The 25,339-nt window shown below is 38.9% G+C and overlaps 3 protein-coding genes across 7 annotated transcripts in view; 2 read left to right on the top strand and 1 right to left on the bottom strand.

Annotated features, from left to right (window-relative positions):
- The first annotated feature begins 1,029 nt into the window (after positions 1 to 1,029).
- Positions 1,030 to 8,716, top strand: LOC106806594 (protein FAM204A-like). Its single transcript, XM_014808588.1, has 7 exons — positions 1,030 to 1,358; positions 2,971 to 3,064; positions 5,582 to 5,717; positions 6,219 to 6,453; positions 6,973 to 7,062; positions 7,879 to 7,931; positions 8,234 to 8,716. The coding sequence occupies exons 1-7, from the start codon at positions 1,227 to 1,229 to the stop codon at positions 8,274 to 8,276; spliced, it is 783 nt and encodes a 260-aa protein (XP_014664074.1). The 5' UTR covers positions 1,030 to 1,226; the 3' UTR covers positions 8,277 to 8,716.
- On the bottom strand, positions 8,717 to 16,912 carry LOC106806593 (DNA-directed RNA polymerase III subunit RPC3-like). 5 transcript variants are annotated; one of them, XM_014808586.1, is made up of 13 exons: positions 16,678 to 16,912; positions 15,781 to 15,893; positions 14,998 to 15,140; positions 14,525 to 14,695; positions 14,232 to 14,311; positions 13,539 to 13,643; positions 13,153 to 13,326; positions 12,474 to 12,586; positions 12,149 to 12,299; positions 11,693 to 11,794; positions 11,319 to 11,368; positions 9,288 to 9,437; positions 8,717 to 9,137 (listed from the first exon to the last, which is right to left on the bottom strand). In XM_014808586.1, exons 1-13 carry the CDS (start codon positions 16,822 to 16,824, stop codon positions 9,062 to 9,064), a joined length of 1,575 nt encoding a protein of 524 aa, XP_014664072.1. In that variant the 5' UTR covers positions 16,825 to 16,912; the 3' UTR covers positions 8,717 to 9,061. The 5 variants fall into 5 exon arrangements, 3 of the variants coding, with proteins under 3 accessions (XP_014664072.1, XP_014664071.1, XP_014664073.1); XM_014808585.1 differs by having other exon boundaries at positions 14,525 to 14,698; XR_001393565.1 differs by lacking the exon at positions 11,319 to 11,368 and having other exon boundaries at positions 14,525 to 14,698.
- Positions 16,913 to 17,243: 331 nt separating this feature from the next.
- The window catches only part of LOC106806578 (nucleoside diphosphate-linked moiety X motif 17-like), an 11,818-nt gene continuing 3,722 nt past the window's right edge, over positions 17,244 to 25,339 (top strand). The window contains exons 1-5 of the mRNA XM_014808569.1: positions 17,244 to 17,319; positions 20,682 to 20,810; positions 21,902 to 22,085; positions 22,608 to 22,633; positions 22,890 to 22,982. Of these exons, the coding sequence (XP_014664055.1) occupies positions 20,736 to 20,810; positions 21,902 to 22,085; positions 22,608 to 22,633; positions 22,890 to 22,982 (378 nt within the window). The 5' untranslated portion in view covers positions 17,244 to 17,319; positions 20,682 to 20,735. The remainder of the gene's footprint in view (positions 17,320 to 20,681; positions 20,811 to 21,901; positions 22,086 to 22,607; positions 22,634 to 22,889; positions 22,983 to 25,339) is intronic.

Below are 25,339 nucleotides of genomic sequence, written 5' to 3' on the forward strand. Positions count from 1 at the left end.
TAACATTGAAAAAGAAACCCCCCCCCCCCAACCATAAAGCTGGCTACGGGCCTGTATACATATATATATATTAGATCATTTCAAGAGCTAATAATGTATAATTAATGTATAACCACTAATATAGCCCTATTTTTCTGTTTTCCCGTTAGACGCTCTATGTAAGCCTACTATTAGCTCTTGATTATGTGATTACATGTATTATAGAAATTCTCCGTTAAGATACAGAGCGCAGACTCACAAGTAATTTGATATAAAAAAAGAAATTGCTAGTGCCTACCTACACAAATATTGCCATATAACATTTTTGTTGTTACAAAGAGTAAAGGAAACTAGAAAAAATGGAAAAGCATTGTGATGTTTGGTGGGCGAACGGATTGAGATAGTTCAAGTACACATGCACGTAAAGACTTTACGGTCGCCTGAATAGATGCACTGGATGAGTTACATTATTATGTTGCCAAATGCACGCATTTCAATCAGCTACGCCAAAACCTCACATTAATAACTTATGGACCGAAAACCCACATATATATATATATATATAAATATAAATAAATATTATATATTATATATATATTGAAAAAATATATATATATATAAATTTTGCGGGCTTCGCCCACAAAAAATATTCCCTTTTTACAAAGGTTGCACCTCCTAAAATCCTGGATCCGCCCATGAAAGTTGGCTTGTAATTTACGCGGCACATTCAGGCAGGGCATGCAGTACGTCAGATGCATCACCGACACTCTTCAAGACGGTAGCTAACTCTTTTTGTGTGTGCGTTTGTGGGGGTGGGTGGTGGTAAATCCAAGTAAAGTGGTGTTCGGGTGGTGTTACTTTATGCCTGATACATATTACATTTATATGTGTGTGTACATATATATTAGATTATTTCAGTAGCTAATAATGTTTATTAATGTATAACCACTAATGTAGCAATAATATTGCTAATGCCGTGATCCACTTTGGAAATAATAATAAAGATAATAAGAATAGCCAAGACGATATTAGTGTCTAATTCATTAAACAGATGGCGCAGGAGTAGCTTTCAATGTTGTTTATTTTTGCATTTTCTCTTCTTCTGCAGTTCTGTTGACATAAATTATTATTATTGTGAAACACGTACGGTTGTTATAATAATATGTACATAACGTGATATTCTGTTCTCAGATTGTGCCCACACGGCTTAAGTTTAATTAAGAGGGTCAAGTAAAATTGTGAAACTCATGATGGATAAAAAACACCCACCCATCATCGGTGGCAGTGTTACTGTGAGTGTGTCGCAAAACGCATCTGAGACCAAGCGTCCTGCAGAAATGCCAACGATGGCAAGCGGCGTTTCACAGGAAATGAAAGAGGTAGATCATTCCCATTTACCTTACTTAATTTGATGGAGTGGTTCTGGTAACACAGATGGTCTGACCAATAAATTACACGTCTTTGTGACCAACAAGACCTAGCTAGGCCTTGGGGAAGGCAATGGGCAGGGAATTTGAAGATGAGCAAAATTGTGGCTTAAAGAATACGTTAATGTACTCTTTTAACACAATATGTTTAAACCAATGTGGGAACTGAACTATGCGCGTTAGCATAGAGTGACATTAACTGTAGATGTTTGCCCCCCAAACACTCTACATACTTATTTCGGTTCAAGGATAGAGAACATGGGTCCCAATAAAACCAATGTCATTTACATCAATATAAATATAATATTATATCAATATAATAGGTTAGGGTTATGGTTATGGTTAGGGTTAGGGGTAGGCACATTGTTTTTATTGGAACCCATGTTCTCTATCATTGGGCCCTTATTTTTCCACTGCACATGCTCTTGCAACTAATGAACTATGTGGAGACTCAGAGGAAAGGGAGTTTGGTAATTCCAATATCATTGACTGACAAAACTGGTATTTTATGTAGTTCATTGTAATTGTAACTGTGCCTCAGTCTATGATTTGTAGACTTCAGGCAGGGTAACAAGTGCAACCACAGAAAAATGACAATGATATTGCAAAAACATCTTGATATGATGTTGGTTGTGGTAGAAGTTTTCTACTTTAGGCAATAATATCTATGGTGGCTTTCATTGAGTGTTTCAGTTTCTATCAGGTGGTATGCCTATATATATCCAGGGCAACAAATGAGCTTGTGCTTGGGTAAGGCGTGCAGGGAACTTTCCATGCATTTTTTTTGCTTAGACAATTTTATGTAATATGTCATATGAGCATTCTAGTTGATAGAAGTGCCACTACCCCCGGGGGCACTCCCTACAAAATAGGGTAGGTATGTGCCACTTGAGAGATGGAATTGTGGGGGGGGGGTTTCCGGTACTAACTCAGGATATCAAACTGGGGGTGTCCAGAACTAGGGGTTGCTAGAAAGTTTGTTGCTCCGGAACTGGACATGTTTGCAAGAGGGGTCTCCGGAACGTGCGGAAAAAGTAGTACCTATGCTCCAGGACGGGAAATATGTGAAATGGGGGTCTCTGGAATGTGCAGGAAAAAGTAGGACCTATGCTCCTGGACGGGAAATATGTGAAAAGGGGGATCTCCCATGCGGAAAAAAGTTGGACTTATGCTCCGGGACAGGAAATATGTGAAAAGGGGGGTTTCCGGTGCGGAAATTTTGAGGTGAAAGGGAAGAGTCATAACTGCAACACATACCTACCATGCAATATATAGGGAGTGCCCCCCCCCAGGCCACTACCACTACTGAATCATTGAATAGAGAAAAAGTGTGAAGATTGGAAATGTGTCCCAAGTAATATATCTGGTTGTGGTATACGATTTAGTTTACTTGACCCTGTATACCTGACAGTGTATTCTTTAGTCCACCCTGTTTCTTTTTGAATGATCTAAACATTGTTTATTCGATTAGCATTTTCAATTTGTAAATATATATGAATTTTGAACTTGTAATTTGCAAAACGAAAGTGATTATATATTAATGAAGTGTTTCTTTCATTTCCAGAAATTTGAATCATTGCGAAAAAGAAGAGAACTCATTTCCAAGAGGTCAACAGAAAAACGCATATGCGAACTAAAGAGAAAGGTGTCTGAGATAGGTAAATATTTATGCAGAGTATTTGGTAATTAGTATGAGCAGTAGCCATTTCTATAATTAAGGCATGGTACTGACTAATATAATCCCCAATTAGTTGCCTTATTAGTTAGGCGCTACTGGTCAGCTGGTGTTGTAAATACCTTTTCGTTATGATGGTAACAATAATGAAAGCAATTTTCAAAGCCATATGGCTCTGGACTAATTAATGAATATTGTTTATGTCTGCAGTGATTCTTTAATTCATAACCATAACCTTAACTCAACTTATAATCAACTCTAATTATAATCAAAACCATTTTTAGAAAAACAGGACTTGTTTGTTTTCAACTTATTACACTGAAAACAATCAAGGCTAAAGAGCTAACATTCCTGCTGGAACATTTGGCACCTTGACAGAGTGTGATAAAGCAACAGCTGTAGGGATTTTACTAAACTGGCTGGAAAATTACTATTGGCAAATGATTGGACTGCACACAGACTCTATGCTCGCGCTCGACGCATATCCATGATAACATGTTAATATAGCGAAGTCATTAAAGTTACACAGCTGTATCTTTATTACTGTAGTGTACTACCAGTAGGTATAGAAAGCCTATCATAGATTTTAGATCTGTATTAGTAGTATCCTAGATATATGCTCTGAGTGCGAACGCGGTGGGAGGAGGCCGCACTTGATTCGGTTGCCAGTGAGTTTATCAAAAGAATACCTGGCTACAGTACACGTCAGTTGACCGCTGTCGCTCTGTGTCACTTGTTTATGCCAAGTAATGTGTGTGTTTTTTGTAAATGAATTGCTCAAAGTTGTTTTATTTAAAGGGACAGTAGCCTCTAGGATTTTACTGCATACAACTGTACTTACTGTATAACAAATCGTCTATACCCACATGTATTTGTCACCAGATACTTAATTAATTATTTACACATCAACGCTACGAAATTTGAACGGCGCCATGACACCCGCGACCGTGCTGCCACCCTGAAAAAGTTGCGTATTTGCATTTTTATTTTGCAGGTAAATGACCGAGGGCTAATCACAAAAGTGCAATTATATTTATACCTAAATGCTATTTAACCGAACGATATTCATTTTAGGGCAAATTTATCCATATTATAACTGAAACTATATGTCGTTTATAAGATATTACAATCCTTTTGCTTTTAAATGAATAAATAAGAAATACCCTCGGTCTGTAGCCCTTGGCTGGAAAGTGGTTTTGCGCAACTTCTCAGATCGTGCGCTTTGAGTGGCGCCACCGTCGTTGTAATCAAACTGTAGTCGTTAGTTTTAAAACATTTTTTAAAAATATTTCTAATGGTGATTGAACCATGAAACTTTTTATGTAGCGCAATTATAACCTAAATTAGCTGAAAATAACCCTAGAACCTAGAGGCTACTGTTCCTTTAAATTAAGAATATGATACGGTGAGCCATGAGCAGTGGCGATAGATTTTGACTGGTGGCTAAAAAGTAACTTTAGTGAATAATGTCTTGGCTCAAATTTTAAATCACCAAGCGGGAACCCTGGCTCAAGTAGTGGTAGTGTTAGTGCTATTCATAATTGTAACAGAAACACCTATCGCAGGGTGCTACAAAAAAAATAATTGTGGGTTACGAAACTGGTTGCCCGGAGGCAAAAGTCACTTGCCCGAAAAACATATAAAGAAATACATTAAAAAAATTCTAATATGAATTTAAACGGTAAATAACGTAAATGAAGGTCCAACTAGTCAACAGTCAGCATTTCACTTAACGGCACAGTAGAAAGTTTAACAGCTGATACGAGTTTGTATACAAAATATATTCATGTTGGAACACAGCACGCAGTTTGTTTTTAATTTTTTAAGTGTCAGTTTATTATCAAAAACCCACCACACTCTCACAATAAACTAATAAAATATGTTCACGTTTATTTGGGGCTGGATCGTAAGCGCAGAGAATATAGCTGTGCATGCATGCAGATAGACTGACTAATAGACTAATAGACTGACTGATGCATGCATAATAGACTGACAGCACAGTATACAGTGTATCTGTTTTTGTGTACTTAATTCAGCAACGAAAATCCTCGTTCACAGGTTGCAGTAGAGGGGCAAACATTTGAGGTAGCTGATCACGTAACGACTATGCCTGGCCTGGGGGCTGGGTTTACATGTTGCTCTGTGCATATTGTGTATATCACTGTATCCACCGATTGTTTCATTCACTTTTTTTTTCCATAAAAATCTCATTGCAGCAAGGCAGCGCGATGTTGTGTCTGTGCAAAACAGTGCAAGGGACGGGTGGAAACCAAAAAATATCATTATGTCTAGACTAGACATTCAATAAAAAAACTTGCTTGCCTGAACGGGCAAGTGCAATTTCAAGCTACTTGCCCGCGGGTGACTTTTGGTTGCCCCGGGCCATCGGGCAAGCGGGTTTTTTCGCGCCCTGCTATCGCACAGCTAAGTATTGTCATTATGTGGTGCTTGTTAAAATTCTAATAGTGTCAAGAAACTAATAAATGGTTAATCTGTTAAGTGCGCAAAGAGCTGTCAGATCCAGAGGACAGACTGATAGTCGAGGGATGTGATGTCAGTCTACAGGATAGGGATGTTTCTAACAAGAAGACATGCATAGAGCAACAGCAGCAGCAGCACAAGCAGCAGCAGGGCCGGTAAGGGTTATTTGATCTGCCAGTCTTGTGATGTTGTCCAATATAATAGTGCAGTGGTTGTTAACATTTTAATTTCAACTTCTGACCTGGGTTTTGGTCAGTCTTGGTTCAGTCACTTAGATTATAAATGAATTTGGGGTAGTTACTTGAGATGATTTGGTACTCCAGCATATTGGGTTGCACCCAGGGGTTATGAACCAATGTAGTAATAAATGTTTGCCATGTGTCATTTCCCAGTATAAGGCTAACTACCTCGGGCCATCTAACAACAAGTAGCTTTGCTGTAAAAAGCTTAAATGTTACATAATCCAAAGCAACATGGTTTCATTGGGACAATTGTCTCATCATTGGAGCCAAAGTCTTAGAAATGTGCCATTTAAAACAATTCTCATTTATCATTCATTTGCGATGATGTAAGTTCGGTATTTTAAATGTAAAGGATGCGTTATGTGAAGATGAAAAATGTTATATATTAGGCCCAAACATCTACTTTTTTTCTAGGAATGGAGTTCCAAGCGATCAGCTTTCACATCTATTACAAAGTCCTCACAACAAATCATCCCATCAGACACTACCTTCTACGGAACTGGCAAGCTGGGTGTCTGAGCCAAAGACGTCCTCAGAACAGGTGACGCTGAGGGGTGACAACAAACGATTATGTATACAGGATGTTGCCAAGTACGTAGGACTGAATGATCGCTTGAAGGATGTGGACCATGGCAGGTATGGCCCCAAGGTAGGTTACATAAATATCTGTAATATCTGCTATGCTAAACACACACCAAGATGGAAAGCTCCTGTGTAGCATGCTGTCTGCATGCCAAACTTAACAGATTATTACAAATGTTGTGGTTTACTGAATAGAAAATTAACTGTTTGTGTTGGAATCTGCTTTATTAACTTTCTCGCATTGTTCGTGACCAGGTAACAAAGTATAACATATCTCTGTCGGCTACTAGTGGATCGAGGGATATGATATCTAAAGCTTTAGATTGTAAAATTGAATGATGAAATGATTCAGTTGAGTTTTTCAGAACAACTGTGTTGCACATTTCTGAGAAAATTTTATGTTGCATTATTAGTACAACCCTGCTCACAGCTAGAATATTGAGTTTTTTGTTTTTCTACTTTCATGTTGATAAAATTTGAAATGGCAGTTCTTGACTTAACATTTGAATATGAAAACCTTGTTTATTTGAGAATTAATTGGGATTATTTTGAATTTATAATATTTATTAATTACTTTGAACTGCAGACCAAATTAGAGCAGCGTATTGATGAGGCGATTAGCAGGGAAGATTTTCACCTGGCTGAGAGACTCAGTGATCACTTGGCTGACCGGCAGGTTAGTATATTTACCTGAACATACCCTCTTTTATGTGCACCCTTTGAGACAGCGTCAATATGGCTATCCCTTTAATGTTGCAATCGCATCACTACGTTTTCTGTTGTCACTTATAGATTGAACTACGCAGTGGCACATCAGTTGTAAAGATTTAGTTGTGAAGGTTCTGTAACTGACTCCATTATTGAAATGAAATTAACTGCAACAAATTATAACAAACCATTGCAATTGAATGTAAGATTCACTGTCCAATACAGCTGTCGCTTTAACTTTACAAGTAAATTTTTTTCATTACCAAATGCTAATTTTATATATGTGTCATGGAGCTATTTACATAAAATTTGGTCATTTTATATAAACAATTTTAAGTAATTATCATAGACTGATAGTTTGGATAAACTGGTAGTTGAGATTCTGTATTTTTATCGACTCGTATTATTGGCTCAGCTGCTCAGATAAGTCTAGTATGGAGAGATGAGAAAGGTCTGTCTATCAGCAATAGCAGCAGCACACATTTAAACAGCTTCGTATATGACGCTCATCCTATAAGGAGTGGGGCAATTTAAAATGGGAGCCAGGCCAAATATTGCGACAAAATGTCAAAGAGGATTGACCTATGGTCTTTAGATTTTCATTAATCATAGTCGGGAGATCAATCATAACGTCGCACATTTTTGGAATGACATGCCTGAACGGGCTGAGTGAATGTTTTTTCAGTGTTGGCCTACAGTTTTTGCAACTTTACGTTAACTCTGAGATGGAGGAGACGTCATGATTGCAGTCAGTTTTCTTATCATGTACACTATAACTTTGCAGAAAGAGGACGAGTCTAAACCGTCGAAATACCGAAAGAAGAAGCTGAAATGGACGTAAGTATTGAACAAATTTCCATGGCAATGCTCCCAATATGGATGTAAAAACTACGTCAGTGTATGTACTGTTTTTGAACACTGAATTTTCATACTTTCTTTACTGTAGACAATATTTCACTTTAATTCAGTAAGATACTCTCTCGTTATAGTATTACACAATTTGTTATTTGAACAATACAAGTTATTATTAACAGTTGACAATTAACAAATTAAGATTTTTTTTTTAAATGAGGATTTATGTGACATTAAGGAGATATTTCTATTACCATCAAAATTTTATTAAAGATTCCGATTTACAGATTTTCTAAGAAGGAGAGGTGGGAGACAAAAAGTGCCATGTGAGCTGCAAGTTCTTAAAGACATTGACATAAATTTTCAAAATAAGCCAGTTGTCAATTGCAAGTGAAATTGATAGTAACAGGAGTGTATCAATATATTGATACACTCCTGATAGTAACTGAATTGGATGCGAGAAAATGACTGTAAAAGTTTGTTGCATTGCTAAGGCTAGGTCAACAATCATGAATGCCCAGCCTAAAGACTTTCTAATAGGGTCTTCTATTTTTTCTGTTATACAATAGTAGAGTTTAATAGCATGTAAATAGTCAAGAATAAAGATGTAATAATAATAATTGAATAAACTTGTACATTAAAATAAAATGTAGAAAATATTAAAAAATGGATTTACTATGTGATAGATTTAGATATGTGAATATACTGAAGTATGTCATCTAAAAAATGTTGAACAATGCTAGAGAAAAACATAAACAGAATACTAAATATATGCATATAAATAAGAAGTATTACTTTATTTTACATCCTATTCATCTTAATTATATACATCACACCAATGATAAATGATGCATCAAACTACATATACCAGCAAAACTACTGTGGCATTTTCATAGAACTGTTATCAGTGCCCATGAAGTCTTAACATCCAACCACTTGATATGCCAAACAAGTCGCCATCGTTTCAAATGGTTAAGAAGAAGCTATGAAAACACATTGCTAAACGTTTTCCCTGTAATAACATGTCTATGTATTGCTAGGTGATAAGTGGCACGTTTCAAGTAGGTAAGTGGGCGCGCTGGTTCAAGGCAGTATCCATACCTCCAGCAATATTGCTATCTCACACAATATGAGAGGTTGAGCCTAAGAATGAAGATGGTCTCATCCAGCTGTATTTTGCTTTGTTCTAATCTGTAACAAAAGTATCAAGAATAACAATTCAAAACAATTACAGCGAGAAATAGCAAAGATTTAAACTGGTCAATCCAATTTAACACTATAGTAACATGGGCATAAACACTAGCAAAGCTTTCAGTAATAGATGTTGGATATTGAACGTACTTGGTGGTCATGTGCTCCACTTTTTGAAGCTGGGTGCGCTCGGGAGGTGTTATCATCTCCTCTACCTCACGTATCTGTGCCTCGTCTGACCCAGAAGTCTTGAGTGAAGCCACGATTGCCTCTACCCGCTGCTGCTTTTCCAAGAGGCGTCTGCAATGTATCAAAAACATATTTGCGCCATTAGCTTATGCCATGAAATCTAAAGAAAAATATAAAATTGTTCCAAAGTTCAAGTTCCAACTTTGAATATTGTAAAACTCGACGTTAAGATTTGCCATTAAAATACAAGTTCTTGTTATATTTTTAGCTCATCTGACATAGTCAGATGCAGCTTGTAGAATCGCTTGATCGCCGTACGGTCAAGCAGTTGGGCACAAATCTTAACCGCTCGACGTACGGTCACGATATTCGGCACATTGGGGCGGATCGTCCAAAGACGAGTTGCCGGCTGTTCGAAGCTGGGGTCAACAAAGGGGTCAAAGGTCAAGCAGGTAAAAGAAGGGGGCAACATTCACATCGCTTAACTTAAGGTATATGGGAGGAAATGCAAGAATTGCTCGGCACAAATCTAAACGGCTCGACTAGGCTCGTGATAAGTACGGTGTATTAGCATCATGGTTAGGGAAAAGCCATCACTGCTGCCTGAACATTGGAGGTCACAGGTCAAGAGTCAGATGGGCAACAAGGCAGATTTTAGACCACTTTTCTGAGACATGGTCTTGACGGAGCGATTGAAAAACTTTTTTGTTCCAGCGGTGACCTAGCATTTTTATGGCATTATTTAAAGGACGCATGAAATCTACTTTCTGCTGCAATGCGAAGAGTAAGTTTCAGATAACCTTTTGACCCTCAAGAGGAGGGTAAACATGGATTTGTTGACTGTGCTTAGAAAGAATTTGAGCTGCCGGTTTGCTAGTAGAATCTATACATGCCTGGATGTATGAGGCCTACAATGTCACAGTGAAATTTCAAAAGCTAAATTTGGGTTAAAGAAGGTTTATGCTCCTTAAATCGTAAATAATTTATATGGCATTCTGTAGTGTCAGTATGTTCATGTAACGTATGCCACTGCCAGTGGCTACTGCAGTGCATGTGTTGTGGTACTGTGGAGTTTTTGCCTTAATTGGTTACAGTGGCGCAAGCTGTCTATTGCGCAGCCTGTAGGCAGGGTCTCCTACGTTGCCGCACGCGCCCCGTTTGGGAACTCCCCCCTGTTTTGAATCGTTGCGCCCCTGTTTGAATTACCTCGCGCCCCGTTTAAATTCCACCACATAAAAGTTTGCCAGCGCGGGAATCGACCGTCAAGAATTGCCGTTCGAACCAGGACAACCGACGCGTGTATTTTTACCGTAAACGCATGCAACTGCAGACAGTACACAAGTTAACCACTGACAAATGCACAGTTAACCTGTAACTAACTGTACAACCGACTCGGCTATCTTATATATACAAGAACCCAAATACCGTCTATGGTGTGGTGGCGATTTTACGCATTAATTAGTCGTACGGAAAAATACACGCCCCCGGAAGCCCGCCCTCTAGTTTCCCCCCTCCCCCCCTCCCCCTAGTTTTTTCCCTCCCCTCCCCCTCCCCTACCCTCCCCTCCCCCCTGTTTGAATTTCATCCTGGGGAGAACCCTGTGTAGGCTTGCGTAGGTAAATGGATAAGTGCTTACCTATTCTGTCTTGCAGATGTTGTTGCTACTACGTATGATGGGAGCTTCCATCTTTAATCTGAAGACACTTAAACGTACGCGCCATCTCGTGGCAACTTTCATAACGATCCCACACGAACCATTCTTTGAGAAGGTTCCTGATACCATCCCTGTGCATTCCACTGTTTCGGCGTGTATGTGAAACAACATTTGGGACTAACAGGGTTTACTAGAATCCCACCACTCCACCACAGAGTCACCGCAGTAGACGTTAGATGAGCGCTGTCGCTCTGCAGCACTTGTTAAAGCATATTCTTAATTTTAATTAAACAAATTAAGTTCCTCAATATCCCTAATGTATTACGTAATACACTCACTTAAATTCTTTAACCACGTGATGTCGCTTGCTTACAATGTTGGAGAGTGCCTAGAAATTGACATGTATTAATTTGTATTAGTACAATATTGACTTAAAAAGTGGATTTTGTCATATGATGTTTGAGCATTTAATAACTGCACCGATAGCTCATGAATATAAGTTTAGACATTTTTCTAGATTTTACAAAGGTACTACTAGACTCACAGTTTTACGTATATGGTGATTTTTAATGTTTGTAACATACGTACTTTAAAAATAAATACTGGATAGCTATAAGATCTGATAGACTTGACACATATATGGGACTGATTTTTAAAATGTACACACATAGTGTATATGCTACCTATACTTGGAATTTGCATTACATTTTACCTTATAGCATCTGTCAAGCAGCATCCTGCACACTTGAGTAATATTGACTGTAAACAGGTAGATAGTTCTGGATGGAGCATGATCAGGGGTGCGTGGTATTTCCTGAACAAGAGACGATGGCAAAGACAAGTATTTATTTTAGACTTATACACACATCAGTTTCAGTAAGGTTCTTTGCTGGTGGAAAATGCAAAGTAATCAGATAAACCACGTTTAATCAGCATTTCCCACAACAGGCGAGGTTGAGGGACACTATTTCTTCACAAAATTATGAGTGACTATATAATTTTCTACCTTGAGAAACCAAGATAAGAGATATAAGAATAAGAGAAAAATTAGACATTAAGGATAGGGCAAGATAGAAAATGGCATACCTAGAAAGAAAGGAAAATTACACATATGCAGAAATCAATAGACCATATGCAAAACTAATAGCAAAAAAACGAGGTTACACACCTGGAGAGAGAGGAAGGCTTCAGCAAATAGGGTGTAGGTTAAGTCCTTAGCTTCCTTAGCTGGAATCATAGCACACTCCTCAATTTGCTTCTGCTCTAAGTATTTCTTCCTCAGCAGTAGTCTAAATATTCGTGCTGCCTTCGAGCTAAACCTAGAAAATTGACAGATTTGCTGAAAGCTACCAATTGAAACTGGACAGACATATCAACACGGCTTATTAATACTTCCTTATTAATCGGAATTTGTGTATTTTCTGTACCATAAACAGCTTGATGACTGTATATGATTCTATATTATTGATAAGCGATTATCATAGATCTGATACCTTTCCTGCACAACGGATTCAATAGTGGCCTTTGCCTGCTCTGTTATGGCCTTCTTTATGTTGACAGTGTATGTGCCACCGCCGCTCTCCCCCAACTTTCCCACAAACTCTGCCTGCATGTCAAACAAAAGAAAGTGATAACATATTAGAACATTTATACATACAAGTTATAAAATAATCTCATTAGACTAGTGTATGTACTAGCTTCCAGTATTATTTTCAACGAAGTCCAGCTTTTCTTATGAAACAAGAAAATCTTTGTTCAATATTAATTATAAATACATGAAAACTGTATTCTTTGGATGATTTTTTTATTGTGATTATTGGTGGCTGTTGAAATTAATTGTGCTTCCTCACAGTGATGAGGTAAGTTGCTATATTGATGTTTATTTGTGCTTGCACTCGATACCTGTATCGTCAGGTACCTTATAGGTCATAGGTATTATGACTACAAGGAGTAGAGAAGTGTTTGGTAGTCAAAAAGTATCCTGATACCACAATGCACTTGCTTTTCATTATGGAAATTTGCCATATTTGTTGTTGCTAGGATATGAATACGATAGCATTTTCACCTACTTAACATGTTACATCACAAGTTATAGATGCACGTTTGCTCTCATTCGTCATGAGAATAAACCAGAAAATGATGGTCGCACGCATTCTAAAATTAGGTACGTACAGAATCCTCAGTGAGCAGATTCAGGTACTGGTCCACATCACTGCTCTTGATGCCCAACTCTTTCGGTAGAGCTTGAAAGATTTCGTTGCTGGACATTGGTGCCGAGACTTCAGCTATCGGATCACTTTTCACCTCGCTAATCCGCAACATTGTCCTCATCACTTCACCTGCTCGCTGCATCAGATAAAACATGTACGTGTCGAGTTTAAAAATATTTCCCGTGCATGCACTCGATTAAACAAGTTCAGACGTCTTTTTAAACAATGTTTGCCGTGCTAGAAACCAATACTTAATACGTGTTTACAAGTAGCGATTGCTTTAATTATCATTATGTGACTAATCACCGATTTGAAATGTAGTCAGGTGAAACCACGCAATACCCCTACCTTGTCAATTTTATTGGCGACAGCTGATATGATAGCCAGGTCCCGAAAGTGTTGATGAAAGCGGTCATAGTTAACTTTCCACAAGTTATTACATTCTGATAATTCCTATAAAACATACCAGGTTGTAACATAGTCGAACATGTACAGTAAGTATAGTAGTACTGTAGTATAAAAAATTTAATAAAATCATGACAGATTTTTTTTACGTATATTAGTAGCTATTGATTTGTTATACGGGTAACTCTCGATTTACATGACCGTTACTTTCCTGGTTGTGTAAATAAAAAACACACATTAAACAATATAAATAATAGAGCAGTCGCTCAACAGCTGTTTAGATACGAGACGACATACAGTCCGAACTTGCTATTGTTTTAACAGTGCTGGATGAAACGTGGGTACGACAGTCTATAAATTGCGCACGTTACTGTCGCAGCATTGTTTAACACGCACATGCATTAACCAATGCTCATATCTGCCATTGCTGGAGATGTGCCACCATTGTAAATCCAGCCAATGATGCCATCTGTAAATGCTTATCGAAAATCGTGCTGTTCCAAATATACCCCACATAAATGTAAAAGTGTCAATTCACCAATCACGTTATTTCAGAAATGCCTAAATCAAGAGTTACCTGTATATACCTAAACGTATATGTATATATGTATATACGTGTAATATATATATTATTACATATTCGTTGCCAGTTTTGTGTTTCTTGCTCTGTGTGCTAGTTCCTTCCTCCCTTTTCCTTTTTCTGCTATCATCAGATTCTGTATATGAAAGGTAATCACATTATTTCTGTGTACTAATGCTTCACCCAGCAACTCAACAACTGATTGTATAAATGTGAATAATATTTAATGAAGTCTAGTTACCATAAAAACAGTTGACAGTATACAAAATTTATTAGAGGTCAACTTATACAAACATCAAGAAAGATGGCGTGAAGCATGTCAGAGCATGGCAAGAAGAAGTAAGTTCACCTTCAGCAGATATTGTGAACTGGTTGTCTGCACTACTGACCAACACTGGCATAGTAGCAGAGCAAGCTGCATCATCCTCATCCTCCTTTACCATAGCACTGCGTTGAATGAAGTGTGTCTGGGCCAAGTTGGCAAATTTCTCAGTCACTGAATTTGAGCTGACGTGCTTCCCTTCTGTATTAAATAATTCAATCAGTCGTAATTCTCTAATTCTACTAGTTATACTACCAGGTCACAAACCATACATTATCTTTATAATTTTTTATAAGAATAGTTAGCAATGACATAGAAAAATCATACAGAGAATGAGAGAAATTTCACAATTATTTAATATCTTCAAAAGGTTTGAAAATTACCTTACTTGTATATTTTACCATCTTATCCTGACATGCACTGCTCTGGCATTTGTCATACCCATATTATCCCTAATCATCCATCTTCCTTCCCCATTCTTACACAGAGATACCCCTTACCATCAAGAGCTTCATTGAGTCTGTTTTCCACTTTTTGGCACACACTTTCCATGCCAACTTGTCCATGAAGAAGCATCTCCTCTGCAATGAGCTCAGCAGCATCCCCGTATAGTGTCTTTGCACAGTATATGTAGCGAGTATACCTGAATCGACAAGGCAAGAAATTACAAATATACACAAAGATAACAAATTTCAATGACATGCATGTACTTCTACACAATCATGATCTACTATACAAAGTTACCAAGATGGTACCTAACAATCACTTTATTATAACCAATAATGAAATGCTAGAAACTATAAAATTGCATCCGTTTATTTTTACTGATTTTTATATAACAACTAGAAACACATTTCACCATTGTCAAATATTGACATCCCCCTAATAAAGTTAGCTCTAGATATATGTTCACTAATTATGTTCAAACATTTTTGTTCTTTAATAACCCATATATATTGACAAATATATATGTATATACATTATATACAACCTGAAATATTTTGATTAAAGAATCTATAAAGCAAATTCATCACACAAAATGAATATTTTATTAAATAGTCAGTATTTATATATTTTATTTCATGTCAATTTTACCATGGAATGGCCCATACATGCATTTAAACATGTATTAGCACAAACACGTTTATAGAACAGATACCTCAAGGAGAAGTTTGAGGTCTCTTATAAGTGACTATTGCCCCGTCCTGTATATAATGAAGATTCTTGGCATTTACGTACTGTGCCCCTTATGTATACGAGTGTGACTGTATTAGCTCTGCTACCTTGCAAGTAGAAGAACTTCCTTAACATCTATGGTGTACATCACAAAGCCTCGCTTGTGCCGATCAAATGTCACCATGTTATGTTGAGTCAAAACACACAGTGCCTTCCTGACCTAAAGGGAAAAAAACATGCGTAAAACACTACTGCCCTAACACACCGAAGGCTACACTAATAAAAATCATATTTCTTATAAATGTGACAAAATATGTTTTATATATCACTGCCTACTTGTATCAATCAAAGTTTTTACCTCACTATGGCATGTAACTCGATCATTAGCTCAAGTGAGTAATGATAACAGCAGAGAGAGATAAAAGCAAACAATTTAACAGCTCTAACATTAGTTTACAATTCTCCATAAACAGAACTAGTGAAGGCTATGTAAGTGATAGATGTGGTGGAGCGATAGATGCTATCAAGAGCGTATTAAGAAGTATGAAAGATCATTGTGCAGACAGGCCGATCAGCGCAGCTGCCAACAGTTACCCATGCCTGTCTCGGCTTGTGTAAGATTCACGAAGGCGTTAGCGAGTTAAACACCATGATTTTACATATACCATGCAGGGTTCTCCCCAGGATGAAATTCAAACAGGGGGGAGTTTTCCCAAACGGGGCGCGCGCGCCCCGTTTGCGCAACGTAGGGAGAACCCTGCCATGTGTGCTATAGCATGAGTGTGGTTGGGACAGATTTGATCCCGCTGCTAGTATTACTAGTGCCAGTGGTTATAGTATCATGAACATGCCGTATGCTCACAATAGAAACATCCCAATCAAGTCCGTATAACATTGATGGGCCGGGCTAGTACATAATCTTAGAGTGTCCGAGAGCACCAAAAATACAGTTATTATATAAAACCCAAAGTTTAATAACCGAGGAATTGTTATGCGATAACCACCTTGTCAATGTTTAACTTGGTTTCATCTACTAAGACTCTGAGTGGTGTTGAGCCTTTCCTCGCCAAGTACATGCTAACAGCTTCTACAATTTCTCCAAAGTACTCTCGCAGAAGTAAAGAACATGCTATTAGTTCTTTCTCAGACATAGTTATTTAATTTAACCTAAACTAAAGTCACACTTGCACTTGATAAATATACACACAAAAACACGACTTTCTAGCCGGAAATGCCTAGCAGCACATCGCAACAGAACGGAAGTTGATGCGAGTAAATAAAATAATCCTTTACTGCGTACAATTTACATACCAAGTATAGTAAAATCAGGCGTAATATTTACTAATACTGGGTAAAAATATTAAAATTATAAGGCTGGGACAGTATAAGATTAAGAATAATTGTTTTTGTAGAAATACCATTTTAGTATTATATATCTTCGCATATACTGACATCACACGTCGTAGTTAGCAGAAACTCTAGGTGAAAATTTGTATACAACGCTCGTGCGGAACCAGTCTAGATTGTGCGCATGAACACATTGTTGATGATATGGAACTAAATCCACCATGGCAGCTCCCAGTCGTGTTTTGGTTTACTTGCAGAAATCTTCAGAAAATAAACCTCATTTAGCAAGATTCACTCAGGTCCATATATTATATGTGGTGCATAATACGGCCGAACCGTAGCCTACCATACCGTCGTAGGCGTAAGCCCGTGTCGTGATTTCATTGTCTAATTTATGACCAAGCCTACATTGATTCACTGTTCAGTGATTCACTGATTCAGGCTACATCACTGTCAGTGTTAGCTCTAGTACTATAGTAGCAGGGGCGTGTACAGGGGGGGTCCTCCAGGGCGGTCGCGGATAAAAAACCCCCCCCCCACTCGCGCCCAGAAACGCATTCTGAGGGCGTATCTTAATTTTCAAAAAATTTCTGGGACGAGGGCCCCCAGACCCCCTTCGCGGCGAGTCGCAAGTTATGGGATTACGGTGGAGGACCCCGACCCCCCTGCTACAAATCGCTGTACACGCACCTGACTATAAGCCCTGCGTTCATAACTGCTGCAACCCCTGCGGCAGTTCAATGAATGCGGGCTATACTCCTTGTGTTTTACAGGTGCGGCGATCGCGCTCGGCACCATCGGCCGCGCCTCGTATGCATCAGAGAAAAGTAAGCGAAAAAACGCCGCATCTAAGATTATCAAACCGCACACCTCGCTTCGTGTTTTTCTTTCATTAATTCACATTAATACTCGAAGCATAAACGCAACAACGGTTGTAAACATCCGACATTGCGGAAGTCAGGTTACACATGTATGTTATATACGATCGCATGATCCATAGCGAAAGCTTGAGTATTCGTCATGACTCTGTATTCTTCCGTTACACATGAACCGTATACACAACTCTCCGACCGTCCGTAACTCACAAAGCCTTTATGCCTGCGTTGACTGCTTTGCACACCGAACCCACCAAAAACCAAAAACCAAAACCGTGCCGGTCTATCATACAGCGGAGCCATACAGCCTGAAAAGACGTCGAATTCGGGAATAACATTGTGGTTGGCGGCCTTACAACAGTCGCAAAGCGCTCTAGAAGACGAATGTGATTGTCGTTGTATTTCTAGAAAACAGCCATCAAATGATAAGCGTCTCGTAGTTTTTTTTCGGTCACGTCAACCTTGGCAGCATTACGATCACAAATAAACGCTGAAAATGGAGTACTGTTCCTTTTTGACTAAACATGCCTAAATGTGTGATTCAAGTTATCCACATGTTCAAGAACTGCATTATTTTGTTAGATGAAATCTAACATGCATGATCACCTAAAAAATAAGAAAATTAAGAGGTACAAATGCACGGCTAATTGTTATCCCAAATGCTTGGAAATTCGGCATTTCATTGAAGTCTAGATTTAAAATTTTTTCCGGGGGGGCATGAACGGGGGCCCCCGAACCCCCCTAGTTTGCCTCGTAAAGCCAAGGTGTGTGATTTTTCACTCGCCTGCCTCTTCCAAAACACAAGGACTGGCTATAGTACTAGAGCTATGTCAGTGTCATCACTCATCAGTACATCATGATGATACTGATAGGGATCTCTCTCTCTCTCTCTCTCTCTCTCTGTCTCTCTCTCTCTTCTCTCTCTCTCTGTCTCTCTCTCTCTCTCTCTCTCTCTCTCTCTTTCACACACACACACGACAGCTCTCTCTCTTATCACACACACACGCACAGCTCTCTCTCTTTCTCACCACACACGCACAGCTCTCTCTCTTTCACACACACACGCACAGCTCTCTCTCTCTCTCTCTCTCTCTCTCTCTCTCTCTCTCTCTCTCTCTCTCTCTCCTCTCTCTCTCTCTCTCTCTCTCCTCTCTCTCTCTCTCCTCTCTCTCTCTCTCTGTGTTCTCTCTCTCCTTCTCTCTCTCTCTCTCTCTCTCTCTCTCCTCTCTCTCTCTCTCTCTCTCTCTCTCTCTCTTCTCGTCTCCCCTCTCTCTCTCTCTCTCCTCTCTCTCTCTCTCTCTCTCTCTCTTCTTCTCTCTCTCTCTCTCTCTCTCTCTCTCTCTCTCTTCCACGCACACACCTCTAGCTCTCTCTCTCTCTCTCTCTCGCTCTCTCTCTCTCGCACACACACACTCAGCAATCAGCAGAGCGTCTCGTTGTGCAATCATATGCGTGTCCGTGTCGCAAGATCACTGTGTGAGTTGGATGTCCGGACGCGTAGCCTAGCAGCTCCTCGTCCGGAACCGGTCGTGTAGCCACGGCCAACACTTAAACTGGAGGAATACAATTTTTGACAAATGGCAATTGTGAAACGTCTTTTTTGTATAAAGATTGCAATAAAGATTGTAAAAATAATTGCAATTTGGATAAAGTGACAATGTTTGTGATCGACTAAGACGCCAAGCTGATATGATTTACACTGTCCAACATGTCACACCCAGCAATGTTGATAACATCATAGTGAGAGACATACATTAATGCTGAAGGGATCGTTGTCGTATCAGGTACTACATATATGTGCCCGAGGTACATATATGTATACACAAAGTGTACCAGACTTGTACTACAGAAGTGTACCCTAACCCTAACCCTAACCCTAACCCTAAACACAGGGTACATATATGCTGAGAAGATACAGGTCAGGTATACATATATGTACCTCGGGTACATATATGTAGTACCTGATACGACAATGACCCTTTCAGCTACATTAATTATTAGACTGATATTGATTTTTTTAAAGGCATACTAGGCCCATTGATTATGCAATGTTGACGAATGCTAGAGTAACTGGCACCTTGTGTAGTTAATAAGTACATAACCTTATAGCAAAACGTGTATTAGTTTGTCCAATATCACTGCTGATTACATTACAAACAAGACTTGAAATCGGTTGTTGATATGTATCAACGTATCATTTACGTGCCGTAAATGTCATCCAGGAGTTGAGCGATGACGTAAACATTTGTGCGGCCCATATGTTTTGGACGCCAGATGAAATGGAGGTGTCAGCGGTGTACTGTAACCACGGCCACGGACTAAACTTGGGAATGGAGTAAAACACACGTACTAATCACGGACGCACGTGGACAGCCCTGGCAAAAAGTTCCTTATCACGAGCGTCCATGTTTACGAAATCACTGATGATAGCATTGTGTACGGCCGAGCATGCGTGCGAAAATGTCCGGTGCACTATAAATCTGTATCACACTCGCTTCGCCGGCAGCGGTTTGAAACTGTAAACAGCTGATTTTTGGACTGCAGATTTCAATTAGACATTTCTTAGTAACCAGCAGTGATATTGGACAAACTAATACGCGTTTTGATGTAAGATTATGTACTTATTAACTACACAAGGTGCCAGTTACTCTAGCATTCGTCAACATTGCATAATCAATGGGCCTAGTATGCCTTTAAATTAAGAAATCTGAAATTATTACTAGTATACTTTACTTAAACATATGTATAATCTTTACTGTAATTTTGTGTATGTTTTAATTTTTTAGTGTATATTAGAACATTTTAATCACAAAGATGGCAAGACAGGAGTTCACTGTAGAATGGCCCAAGACAAGCTGATTCTATATCAAGAAGATAGTGGGCATCAGCCAACTCCAGCCTATGTACCGCTGAAGGTACTTTATAACTAGTCATATATACTGCTTACAATACATAGTGTTCCATATTAGTACAACACTGTAATGTCTTCATCATAATTCTATTATAACTCTTGGAGGGTGCGTTACGTTCCTGAAGCTTCTCCATAATGCAGAGCATTCATATTATTATAATAGACACTATTCTTAGTTTCTTTTCAATAATGTTTAACTAATATATATATTTTTAATACATGTTTTCACAGTATCTATGAAATGAAAAAAAGACATTGTCTGTTAGATGGAAATCTGATTAAAGATGCTTTCTAAAAATTATTATATATTATATCTCAAATTAATCAAAGAATAGAAACATGTAGACAAATTACGTGTCATCTATTAGCTGACATATTGCTGATTACTGCAAAAGAAAAATTGCCATGAGTTTGTGCTGTTATGGTGTATAAAATAGCAAACAATGCAGCCACATTCTTCCTTGTCATGCTACTGCCTTGTAACTGGTCCAACCAGACCAAATTGCATCTCATTGAGTGACATTGTGGTTCTAGACTTGTACAAGGTATCTATTACTTTATGCAAGTTACCATGTGTTACAAAGCGTAAGGATGGTCTCGTGAGAAAATTTTAGTCGTTGCATATTTTGGAGAAAGTAATGATGAGTAATATTTAAAGAAGGCAATTATAGTGGTTGGTCACCTTAAGTGGTATACTTAACTTGCATCAAATTTGTGAATAGCATGTATGAGATTTTGCACCTTTTTTCCCACATTTTGCTCTTCAGTTTCACACAAATCATGCATTTACATACACATATTCATTTTTGTAAGGATAAGGCCTTGCGTGGCAAGACGCTTCTATATTTTAAGCATATAAATAATTTTCAATTCTTGCTACGATTTGCATAATAGATTTAGTTTCCCACGTTTTTTACACCAACGACACAACAAATATTTAAAATATAAACTGCATTTAGTTAGCATGCATGTACCCTCATTATTTTACATTGTCGTGTTTAATAGCGTTTATTGATCCCAGTCCTGAGGAGGACTTGGCCGGGGTCAGCCATTTTCACAGTATGTGTAGTAAGGTGATCATCTTGTGTTTTCCAGCATGCCACGCTATGTCCAGTCAGTAACATTAATTCAGCAGAGATGAGTAATCTTCCTGCTGAGATACAAAACCGAGGCATAGATTCTGGTGCTGTTGTTCTCGTCCACACGGCAGACGACAGAGTTCTTCTCACGAAAAGAGCGAGCAGCCTAAGTGTCTTCCCTTCCTTGTGGGTCCCACCAGGTAAAGAACATATTGAGAAAAATGATAGACGTAAAAGCAGCTTTGGCTTATATGGCTAGTTATGGGAAGAGGTGGGGGGGGTCTATTTTTATTATCCTGTAATGCACTAATTTCTTATTTTGACACTATGATTTCATAAATTATGCTATAAATTTTGCCTTAAATAGGTTAGGATTAATTAGTGAGCTATATTATTTAATTTCTGTTGCTATTGTTAATAATAATAATAATAATAATAATATTGTTATTATCATCATCATCATCATTCTCATCATTGTTATTGTCAGCATCATCAATATTAGTTAGAGAATAATTCTGTTCATTAGACAGCTCAGATTGTCATGTAGCCAGATATATTAAAACTTTGCCTACTTGTATGTAAAACATGTTGAATTTAAATGTAAGCATTCCTATCTAAAATGACACATTTTATCATTGAGAATATGTATCCCTCAATTCAAAATAGTTCTATAGGCACAGTAGTGAAACAATACTGATTGATTCCTTCCTATTCTGGTTTAGGTGGGCACATAGAAGAAAGTGAGACAGTAAGTACAGTGTAGAGGAGAGCAAGATAAACTCTAGATGGAACATTACTTTTATTCATATCATATTGTGTGTCTTTTAAAATGTAGTTTCTGCTATATTTAATTAATGTCTATCTCACTGTTTCATTGTGATAATGATAATGGGCTGTCAGTAATATTAAATAGGCAATAAAAGTAGTTACTTTCCAAACATTATACAAGCAAAGGATACAAGTGTATTTCTGCAGTATTTTTCTTGTGAATGCTCATGCTACAGGTATTTGAAGCAGGCTTCAGAGAGCTAGCAGAAGAGACGGGTCTACATCTCAGTCGCGAAGATTGTGACAGCCACGTTCTTGCGTTGTGGGAGGTATGTGCACGGAGTTCGTATGCTAGTTATATTGAATGGGACTCTCCACGCCTTTTGACGCATGTTGGACCCAGCATGCCTTCAAAGCTTAAGCTGACTTGCGACATCGCATAAATCCTCTGACATGCGTTTATAGTCTGATAGACATGTTTTAATTTCTAGCTGTGTCTTTTAATATTTATGTTCCTGTTTCTTTTTAATCTGACTTGTTCAATTGGGGACAATAAATTGCCCAGAATGACATAGAAGGTTATTAAATTTGTAAAAAAAATTCATGTATTAGATAAGGGTACAACCTCCAAGCAGGCCCTTGCCCGTCTGCTCATAAACAACATTTTTTATGTGATTTCTGGAAAAATCCTGTAAAAGAAAATAGGCAGTCTTGATTTTCTACTCGTAGCATCGCCAGTAAACTATGTAGATTGACAATGTGATATGCCCACTTCATAATTTCATTGTACTGTGCGGCTGTTATGTAAGAGACTCATTTATTAGTTGGTTAAGTATGGCTGAGAGGATCTATGTCCCCCAGGGTACTGCCGGAACGTACACTGTGTACGGTCCGGTATACCGGAACGTACCCTGGTACTATCTAATATGCCGGACCGTACCTCGCCTACTCCACTAACGAGTCTAGGGAGTCACCTACGCCTACACCTACTCCCTAACCTTAACCCTAACCCTAACCCTAACCCTAACTGTCGTAATTTCTTACTACGGATACGCAATTAGATAAAGAACTCGTAGAGTATGTGATAATTACGTTTACTCAGCAGAACAACACGTGCATCACTTTCCAACCAGTGCTGCCATCTATCGTGACATATAACATAACTATAACATCCCCTTCTTTTTGAAGGTTAAAATTGACCTCAACTTTCACGAATACAGTACTGTGTAAAAACAATGATATGGCTCTACAGAAAATATTCATAAGTCTAATATTTCAGGTGGCTTCACTTTTCTGGCTGATCGACGAATTGGGGTAGCTGGAGGTGAAGTGCGTTCCTGCGATATGCTCTCAGCACGCAGAGGATTAGGCGATGGGAGCACTGGTGCATGCTCTGATGCGATATCTGTCTGGCCGCTGCTGAAGCTTTCTCCTGTAGGGCGCAATTGGAGTCGATTCCACCTGAATCTGCTTCCACTTGTCGCCACAACATAGGAGCGATTATGTTCACTGGTTTTCACCACTCCAGGTTCCCAGTGATGGCTGTGGGGATCTAGTACACGTACAGAATCACCTGGGTGGAGCACAGATAGTGTCTTAGAGGGCTTGTCATACTGCAATTTCTGTTTCTCCTGCCTCTCTTGTAGCTTCGCGTTATAGTGTCACCATCGACTAGGCACGGTGTGCATGCTGCTCGTGTTGCTGGAAGATTGGTCTGGTAGACTCTTGAGTTGAGGAGTTCTGCTGATGAGGGAATGTTGTGCTGTAATGGTGTGCTTCTTAGGCACAGCATAGCCATATGTGGGTCTATGTTCGACTCCTTGCATTTCTGCAGCAGAGCTTTGACAGTTTGCACAGTCCTCTCTATGAAACCATTTGCCTGTGGGTAGTATGGACTTGTGGTAACATGGTCAAATCCGTAGGTATCACTGAATTTCTGGAATAGAGCTGAAGTAAACTGTGTATCGTTGCCTGTAACGAGCTTGCTCGGAATTCCATACTCTTCAAAGATCGCCTTCATGTGAGCAATTGTTGTGTCAGAACGAATGTTGTTCAACTTTCTGACCAATAGGAACTTGCTATATTAGTCTGAGACCGGCAAGTAGGAGCTGTTGTCCCAAAAGAACAAATCGGATCCCAGTGTGTGCCATGGCCTCGGTGGGACATCATGTGTCATTAGGGGTTCCTTCATATAGGCCTTCTAGTTGTGCTGACATGGAGGGCAGTCCTTGACCATCTCCTCTATGTCCTTGCTGATATTGGCCCAAAATACGGATCCTTTGGCACGAAGTTTGCATTTTTCAGCACCTTGGTGTGCGTAGTGCAGTTGTTCTAGCACAGCAAGCTGTAATGCTGCAGGTGTGCCTTTCAGAACTATTCCGTCTGCAACAGTCAGTTCGTCACGATAGTTCCAATACGCATGAAGGTGTGTAGGACACTCTGATCTCTTACTAGGCCATCCCTGTGTGATGAGGGATCTGAGAGAGTGCAACACGTCATCCTTGCTTGTTGCGTCCTTGATCTGCTCAATCCGTAGTGAATTAGACAATGAAATCATGCTTTTGATGCTGTCTACGGCAGACTGATGCTCTGGGCACCACTGGAATTCACTGGATTTCTTTGTCAAATCCCATAAGTTGGCTGCGCATTCCGCGAGGTTTGGTATGAACCTGCTCAGGAACTGCAT

Source organism: Priapulus caudatus, unplaced genomic scaffold, assembly GCF_000485595.1.
Source record: "Priapulus caudatus unplaced genomic scaffold, Priapulus_caudatus-5.0.1 Scaffold168, whole genome shotgun sequence".
NCBI lineage: Eukaryota > Metazoa > Priapulida > Priapulimorpha > Priapulimorphida > Priapulidae > Priapulus > Priapulus caudatus.